General features: G+C 50.4%; 1 protein-coding gene across 3 annotated transcripts in view; it reads left to right on the top strand.

Moving 5' to 3' along the window:
• CGN (cingulin) overlaps nucleotides 1-7,062 on the top strand; it is an 81,347-nt gene extending 74,285 nt beyond the window's left edge. For all 3 annotated transcript variants that reach the window (XM_061606645.1, XM_061606646.1, XM_061606644.1), the window contains 2 exons: nucleotides 1,337-1,500; nucleotides 1,681-7,062. In XM_061606645.1, the coding sequence (XP_061462629.1) occupies nucleotides 1,337-1,500; nucleotides 1,681-1,822 (306 nt within the window). In that variant the 3' untranslated portion in view covers nucleotides 1,823-7,062. The remainder of the gene's footprint in view (nucleotides 1-1,336; nucleotides 1,501-1,680) is intronic.
• Nucleotides 7,063-9,311: the final 2,249 nt, after the last annotated feature.

A 9,311-nucleotide genomic window follows, 5' to 3' on the forward strand; every position in this document is an offset into this window, starting at 1 on the left:
TTTCTGTGAATGCCCTGCAGGTTGCTGCCATCAACCAAGATGGCGGCAGAGGCTTCTCTAAGGGGCTGATACCCCTGCTGCCATCTTCATTGATGGCATGCATGCATACTACGCTGCGTGCGTGCACGTGCCTGCCATCAATCAAGATGGCGGTAGGGGCATCAGCTCCTTAGAAAAGCCTCTGCTGCCATCTTAGTTGCTGGCAGGGCATTCACAGAAAAGGAGGAGAGGTAGGTGGAGCAGGTGGGCGCTGCAGGCCCGCATGGTCTTTAGAGGGGGCTGGGAGATCCCACTCTGCGATCTGCGACAGGGTCGGGAGTTTACCCTGCCAGGGATCGTGAAAGGAGAGCGCTACCCCCACACCCTAAGGAGAGCCCCCTCTGGGCTGCAGGGCCCATCGGCCAGGGCCTGACCTGGCCACCCTTTGGCGCTGGCCTTGGCTCAGAAGGGTTGCAGCCTGGTGGTAGAGCATCTGCAAAAGGATCCACCTCCAGGTTAGGGCTGGGAGAGACCCCCCTGTCTGTCATCTTGGAGAGCTGTTGTGAGTCAGAGCAAGGTGAGCTTGGCGGGCCAAGGATTTGCCTTGGTGTATGGCAGCTTCCCAGGACCCAAAACTTTCGGGGAAGAGCCTTGGCTCAGTCGCAGAGCACCTGCTTTGCAAGCCGCTGCGCCTGGCATCTCCAGTGAAAAGGATCAGGCACCAGCTGATGGGGAAGACCTCTCCTCAGCCCCATTATCCTAAGAGAGCCACTGCCAGCCAGAGTATACTTACTGTAGCTTCATGGACAAAAGATCCGACCCAGTATAAGGCAGCTTCCTATGTCTGTTTTCTCTGTGATGGGTGGAGAACCTCAGGCCTGAGAGCCAAATGTGGCCCCCACGCCTCTTTAGTTTGGCCCTTGGAACTCTTCCCCAGGCCACACCCCTCACTGGCCTTGTTTCGCACCCTGGGTATGTTTTTCCCTGGGCTGGGCTATGTCCTGATAATGCCTCGCTTGCCTGGATGGAGGCTAGAGAGAGGGGTGTGTGCGAATGTGTGTAGAAACTAGGCTACCGTGCAAAGGTGTAAAATTGTACATTCGTTGCTCCACCCACTTTTGCCTGTGGCCCTGCCCACCTCTGGCATGCAGTCCCCAGAAAGTCGCCCAAGCAGGGACATGGCCCTCATGGTGAAAAAGGTTTTCCATCCCTGCGACGAGTTCCTCCTCCTGATTAAGAGATTGAAAATACCATCTATTTTGGGGGTCTGCACTGGTCCCTCCCAATGGCCCTCCGCTGCCACCGGGTTCAACCTGAGCAGGGACCGATTCTCCCTCCCTTCCTTCTCCTGCCACAGCTGAGCCTGCGGGTCAAGGTGCTGAAGAGGCAGGTGGACGAGGCGGAAGAGGAGATCGAGCGGCTGGAGGCTGTGCGGAAGAAGGCCCTGCGGGAGCTGGAGGAACAGCATGAGACCAACGAACAGCTACAGAGCCGCATCAAGACCCTGGAGAAGGACCTTTGGTGAGGAGGGCAGGGAGGGGGCGCATATTTGGAAAAATGGGAATTTCTTCCCCAATTGTTTTTGGTGTTTTTTTCCCGGGCCTTCACGTCTCTAATTCTGGTGGTGGTGGGGATTCTGGACACCCTACCTGCCTCTTGTCCCTAAGAGGATGTAAATCCTTTCACTCCCTTCTGATCTAGGCGCAAGGCAGCACGGTCTACAGCCGAGTCATCTCTGAAGGATGACCACTTGAGCTCCGACGAAGAGTTTGACAGTGCCTATGGCCCGTCCTCCATCGCTTCACTACTGACTGAGGGGAACCTCCAGACAAGCTTGTGCTAGCAGCACCCTGAGTGCACATTGCAACGGGGCAAAGGAGCATTGCCCAGTCTGTGTGGCTTTCATCGAAGCTCTCAAAAAACTTCAAAATCCACCAGAAGACCTGTTGTGTCTGCAAATCTCTGGCAAGCAACCAGAAGATCTACTCTTCCCACCAACCACCATGTTGCGTGCCTGAAGATTTTTTTTAAAAAAACCACACAGACCTCTTAATCCATGTGAAGGACAGATTTTTATATTTTTGCTTGCATAGAGAGGCACAGAGTAAAACAGAAATGAAATTATGCAGGACAGTTGACCCTTCTTCTCTTTTAAATTTTTCCTTGATCTGGTTCTCAGGGCGATTGGTGAATGATTTTAAGAAACAGAATCTTCCATTTTGTTTTTGAAACCAAATTTTTAATTTTGTGTGTATATAAATGGGGCATATATTACTGTATGTACGTATGTCGATGTTTGCAAGTGTTCTGAAATGGTTGTGCAATAATGTTATCGGAGGAATCTCGGGAGATAATAGAATGAGTTTTTTGTGGGGGAGGCCTCCCTTTCTGAACATGCATGTGGGTGTTCCAGCAGATGGATCCCAAAGTAGCCTCAAATACCATATTGATCGCTCCATCCTTGTTTTTGCTGGCGACCGCAGGTGCTGAAGAGACGGTATGCGACTTTCCAGTTGGGCAACTATCTTTCATGGCTTAGCTTATATATTTTTCTCCCGCCACCACCCCAAGACTCTGAAAACTAATTTCTGCTTCATCTTTGCACGACTGCACTCTCTTTTCCTAGGTTTGCCTGTTCACATCCTCACACAACCCTCTTCGTCCCAATGAATATGTATCCTAAAACCACTAGCGAAGATAAACCCTTTCGTAACGGGGGGCTTCTAAAACTTTGCTTTCTCAGTGGGGGTGTTTGGAATTTGCCAGGGATGGTGTCAAGAGCAGCACTACTTAAGTTGGGTTTCCCCTCCGGGCTTGACGCAAAAGTTGGGCAAGCAGGCATTGAAATGGTAAGAGGAAGCTCCTCGTTTTAAGTTGGAAGTCTGAAGGAAGTTAGTATGATTTCTCTACAACTTAAGCTTGGGTTGGTGGGGACAGGAGCAGGGTATACAAGAACTGCTTTGTGCTACTATGTAAGTTTTGATCTCTGCTGCCCTGAATAACCCTCTGCCACTGAAGCAGCCCATTTTACAGAAGATTGACAACTGAGGATCTGTTTTCAAATCTTGCCCAAAATGGCAGTCGGTGCTGGCTTTTTGTTCTTTTAGTTCTTTTTTTGCAGGAAGAAGATCCAATCTGGGGTTGCCAGTGTGGTGCTCTCCAGACGTTAGACAACTCCCCCATCATCCCTGACCGTTGGCCGTGCTGGCTGGTGCTGATGAGAATTGGTAGGCCAACAACGTATAAAGGGCACCACGTTGAATCTCCCTGATTGCACCAACAAGAGACCGTTCCTTGCCTTTCTCTTCAAGGCATTCTGGGGTCTTCCTTTGGAATGAGGCCAACAGTAAGCTTAAGGACCCACACACGCAAGCAGGGATGGAGAAACCTGGTGGCCCTCCGGAAGAAAAACTAGCCACGGCGTTGCCAAAATGACCTTGTGGATCGTGGGCATCCTGATGCGCACGCACACCTTCTGGGTTGCTGATGGTTCCACGGAAGCTTCTATCTTCAGTCTGGAGCTGACATGTTCAATGCAGATATTTTAATGAGAGAAGAGGGGGAAGAAGATAAATACGCCGCTATGTGCATGCATCGTCATGGTCGAGGGGGACGTGTGGTCCTCCTGATGCAGGTAGACTCCCAACAGCCGTCCCAGCAGTCAGCATGGTCAGGTTTCACGCTGGGAGTTGGAGTCCAGCAACATCCTTGGAGTGGGCAGGGCCCCATCCCCGTGTTAATAAACCATGTTCTGTCTTAAATGTTCTGGTTCCTGACCAGCAGCAAAGCGAGACTCTGGTATTACAGCCCTATTGAGACAGACGGTCCTGAAGATGGTCTCCCAAACCCCTTCACTTGTCCACAGTCCTCCTGAAGCCGATTGGTTGCCACGGGCTGATCACACTGACCGAGCGCCCCTGGCAAGTGGCCGGAATGCTGATGCCTGCAAGTCACTAACCTCGCCTTTTTAACTCCAGTTCTCCCACCCTTCACTTCTGTGTCTGGAAACCAGGGAACGGGATGCATATCAATAAGAAACTCCAGGCAGCCTGAGGACGGAGGGGTACAAGTAGCTGAATTGAAGGCACTCTTCCCTAATTGCCTTTTGTAACCCTCTCTTGGCAAATGGGGTAAAGGACACCGTGTGATGCTCAGCATTTAACTCCGGCTCTGTCGAAGGTATTGCTCAATCCCTTGTTCATGACTAGTGGCGAGCTTAGAAAACATGCACAGTCGCTGCAGTTGAACCTTCAGCTGGGGCTACAGGGGAGGAATGTGAACATTGCCCTCTGTAGATTGACTTCTCCTTGTCTCCCTTGGGTTTTGCAGACTTCTTGGTAAATCTCAGCTTTGCACAAGCCTGGCTGTCAGAGGATGCCACTGCGTCGCTCAGCAGGGTACAGCTGCTTTATCAAATTTTTGTAAGGGCTGCTTTTTCCCCACCCTGTGCCCTTAACACAGGGGTGCCACAGGTCTTTTGCTGGGCATGGGCCCCAATTTTGACTGTGAGGCTGTCTTCCCCAAACCACGCCCACCTGCCCCACACCTGATGTCATATGCAATGTCAGTTGTGGGGCAGGTAGATACGGCTGGATTGGCTCCATGTCTAAGTTCCCCATAAAGAACAGCCAGTCCTTGCAGAAAGCAGGGTGGAAGCCACTGCCCAGCAGCTGATAAGTGGTGAGTTCAAGCCTGCTGGATCGGCTGCGGGGCTGTGTTTCCTTGTGGGGAACTTGATCCTGCAGCCAATCTCTGCAGAAAGCAGCTTGGGAAGGGACTTTTGATAGGTGAGTGGGACAACCCACCTGTCAAATCATGACACCAGTTGATTGACAGACGGGTTGTCCGGACACCTGTCAGACTTGGCCTGCGAAGGGGTGGGGACAGATAAAGATCCAGCCCACCAGCCTGAAAAGATTCCTCATCCCTGCCTTAACAGCACCCTGGTATCCCTATTTAAGCCTTTCCAGGCCTTACACCTAGTGCCTTATTGCTGATCTCTCCCAGGAGGAGCGCTCTTAATGTGCATTGTTGACCAGGGGGACAGATTGTGTCATGCTCAGAATTGCACCATCGATGACATGGCACCCACCCCTGCCTTTTGTGCTTGCTCGCACCAGGGCAAGGATGCCATCCTGCTGGGATCCAGCTTCGCTCGCTGTTTGCTCCCCTTCTCAAAAGGTGGTGCTGTGCAGTCATTCTCACGATGGAAGACTGAAAGTGCTGGTTCCTGACTGGTTACTCTGTTTTTCACCTAAACTAGGCCGCCTTGAAGGCCAGCCTCTGAGATAACTTGGGTAGTATTGGAGATGACCCTAAGGCCGTAATGGGCTGTGTGTTTTTGAGCAGGGGAATTGCACCTCCCACCTCTTTGGCGCCATCTTGTCCAAACTTATATTGATGTTAGCTGGGAGGTGCTTCTCTTTTGCTGTCACCACTGGAGGAAGTTCTCCAAATACGCCAAGACTGGAAGAGGACAGATCACTTTCTTTTCTTTAGTTGCTGTGAAAAAGCCCACGGCTGGCTCCTAAATGGTTACTGTGCATGGAATATACCAGGCATCTAGTCCTCAAGAAATTAAACTGTATTGCAAAGAGCATCAAAAGTGGAGCCTGTTCTCTTATTTGTGAAATATTAGGCCCCTTTTTCTCAAACCTGGTTTCCCCAGCAGCAGCAAAGCATCAACTTTGCTGAAATAGCAACGGTTTTTATAAGCTGGGCAGGATCTGGCAGAAATCATGACAATTGGTGCACCTGGAGTTCCTTGCAGGAAAAGGGGAAATAAAGATCACTGGACCGTTCTGTCCATGTCTGAGTGAGACACGTTTTCAGGCTGCAGATTCAAATCAACCAGAGCATTGTGCGGGGAAAGTGTTTTCGTGCAAATATCTTCGGACCAATGATTCTGCAAACTCTTTTCTCTCTTCTGTTTATATTTTAAACACCTGTCTGCTTCTTTGCCGGCCTTTGACCCAACAAGGACAAATGGGTGTGTGTGTTGGTGTCTGGTTGGTCCTCCGCACCTCCAGCACGGCTTTGGATCTGGAAGTTGCCATGCATTGGGAATTCTGTGGAATTAGTCGATTGGCAAAGCTCCAACACCCAATGGGCTCCACCGCCGATGCTCCTGGCCAAATCAGGAAGTGGAGCAGGTCTCTGCTAGGCCACCGTGACTGTTGCTGGGTCATGACTTGCGCGGCACTCGAGACACCAGCCAATGATTTCATCCCAATCGGTTGCATGTCGGCAACTGGAACAAACCATGCTGGGGAAACACAGACTTGAAACCAACCTACTATGTTGTCGGATTTAGCTGTGACATCATAATCTTTGAAATACCATCTGGTCTAGATGGAGAAAAATCCTTCGGGCCAACATTAATTCCCTTCTATCCCGCTGTGGGTCTCATTAGTCTCTCGCGAGGGTTGGTTTTGTGTCAAATGATTCAGACCACTACTGAACGGATGAATCCTCTGAAAGGGGCCTGGAGGCTGCCGACCCACTATGTTAGGTTTTAAGGATCGCAAAAAAGGCAGGGGTCTCAAGGGCTGATGTACCTTTGCACCCCGTTTTCAGGCAATAGAGCTGCAGGCAGACGGCGTTGCAATAATGAAATAAACCCCCAGATTGCACTGTGGCATTTTGGCCAGCTCATTCAGGTGAACTTTGCTGAGCGGTCAAACTTTTGATAGTAGCAGGCACCACCTCATCCTTTCGGGCAACACAGAGAGCTGTTTGCTGGAATCCAGCCCTCAAAAACAGATATCTTGAAAATAAGTGGAGTTTCTGTTTCGGATGTCAGTTTGCGTCAGGGTTTTACACTGAGACCTTTGAAGCTGTTAATGTTTTGCTTTTCTGTTTTTCTTTTTTAAACAGTAATGCAATAATTTAGATGCATATATTTGGGGAGGGGGCAAACCTGATCAAAGCGGATTGTTTCATAATGAAGTTGCCTGTGTCCTGCCATAATAGATTTGTACAGTTTTAAATGGCTGCTAATATGATCTGGGCTGGTTTTTATTATTTGTAATATTTGATTTCTCTCCAGATTTATTTTCCTTTATTAAAGAACAAAAGCAACAACCACCTTGTACATTTGATTTTTTAAAAAAAGAAAAGTCCTACATGAATTGGGCCTTCTGATCACCTTCTCTCTCTCTCTCTCTCTCTCTCTCTCTCTCTCTCTCTCTCTCTCTCCCTCTCTCTCTCTCCCTCTCCAATTTGGTGTGCGGCAAAGTCTTTGGGTTGGTCTATTTCCCCCACCCAGTGAGGGAGGGGGAAACCAGTGGCCCCTCTACCTCTTGTTGGACTCCAGACAGGGCCGGCACCAGGTATGTTGGGGCCCTTGGGCACCACGCTGCCCTGGGCCCCAGCACCCTCCCGCCTGCCCACCTATCTTTTCCTTGAAGTGAATGCTTGCCGCTCTGTACACACATGCCTGCCATGAACCAAGATGGTGGCTGAGGCTTCCCTAAGGGGCTGATGTCCCTGCTGCCATCTTGGTTGATGGCAGGCATGCTCCCGCAGTGTGGCCAGCATTTACTTCAAGGAAAAGGTAGGTGGGGCATGCAGGTGGGCGTTGCGGGCTTGCATGTTATTAAGGAACTCCCTCTGCGATCCGTGGCAGGGTCAGGAGCCGACGCTGCTGCAGATCGCGGAAGAAAGGGCTACCCACCCACCCTAAGGATGAGCCCTTCAGGGGCCCTTGGCCAGGGCCCGACCTAGCCACCCTCTGGCGCCGGCCCTGACTCCAGATCCCATCATCAACCCTGCCTATTGGCCAGGCTAGCCATAGCTAGTAGGAGCTGTAGTCCAGCAGCACCTAGTTTAGCTACTCTTGGTCTACACTGACTTGCAGCAACTCTCCCAATGTTTCAGGGGATGTTTTCACCCCTATCTCAAGAAGCCAGGGATTGAACCTGCAGCCTTCTGCATTCAAAGCAGGTACTCTGCCTCTGAGCTATGGTCCTTCCCGTTAAGCAACTTATGTTCGCAGAACTGTCGAGTCTTGTCTGTACCCATTCCGCCCTCACTTTTTAATACGCTCCACCGCTGAGCTACAACTCTTCCGGATTCCAGCCCTCGTGGTTGTGAATTAATCCTAGTTCTGATTTAAATAGGAACATAAGATGCTGCCTTCCAGGTCCACCACATGTGAAAGTAAGGCCTCTGTTCTTTACACCCCTCCAGCACCCTGGGGATATGATGTCTGACCGTTTCAAAGGTGCCATTTGTAGGCCACTTTTCTGGTGTTTTCTCTCGCTGGGGCAGACACGGATTTCATAGCTACATTTTCCCAGCGTTTCTCCTGAGATGCTGAATCCAAGGTCAAGAGCCTGAAAGAGTATCCACAATTTGCAGATCGTAAAAACTAACCTTTTAGGATTCCACAGGTATCTTGCATGTCAGTTTCTCAACTGAGGGGTCTGGGCCTTGTTCTGCAGCCAGAAGAGTTTAGCAGGAAATGGATAATTTCACTGAGAATATTGTGGAATATTCTTGGTGGAAAACTCTTTTTTTCCACTTCCCTTTCCATGGAGCAGTTGCTGGATTGGCTGAAAGTCAATTGGCTGGGAATTCTTTATTTACAAGGTGTAATTTGATCACAGGCCTACACAGAACAGTTATGCAACCGGGCGCAGTTCAACCATATCGCTTTCGGAGGGGAAATGAGGCCTAAGGTGCAAAGCGACTGTGTTGTTGCCTAATGCAAGAGCGAGGGCAAGTTGGCGAGAGAACAAGGCTGGGGACATAGGAGCAGGCCTTTGCCACACCCCGAAATCAGCTCCTACTCTCCTGGCCTATATTAGAGCAAAGCTGGGAGGCCAGTTGTGCTGCAGATAAGCTGTCCGCACCCTCCTAGTGGTGGTTATCCCAAGACCTGGGACCATCAAAGAAGGATTACTCCACCCTGTAGTATGTGGATCCATTGTTCTGGCAGCCCAGCCTTAGATTAATAGGGGGAAAAGTGAACTACCCTGGGCTGACACACTGGCCTGGCGTTTGTGTGTCATCTGCTTTAAAAGAGGATTAGACAAATCCATGAAGGGCAAGGTTGTCAGTGGCTACTAGCCACAATAGCTATGGTTTACCTCCACTGTGGGAGGCAGCCTCTGAATAACAGCGGTTGCTGGAAATCACAGATGGGGAGAGTTGCTGTTGCGCCCAGGTCCTGCTTGTGGGCTTCCTAGAAGAAGCGCCCTGTGAGAACAGGTTCCTAGACTAGATGGGCCATTGGCCTGATCCAACAGCAAGGCTCCTCTTATGGGTTTGAACAAATTCAAGGCTACCAATGGCTACTGGGCACGATGCAGAAAGATGCTAATTTTCCC

The sequence above is a fragment of the Rhineura floridana genome, chromosome 22, assembly GCF_030035675.1.
Source record: "Rhineura floridana isolate rRhiFlo1 chromosome 22, rRhiFlo1.hap2, whole genome shotgun sequence".
NCBI classification, from domain to species: Eukaryota; Metazoa; Chordata; class Lepidosauria; order Squamata; family Rhineuridae; genus Rhineura; species Rhineura floridana.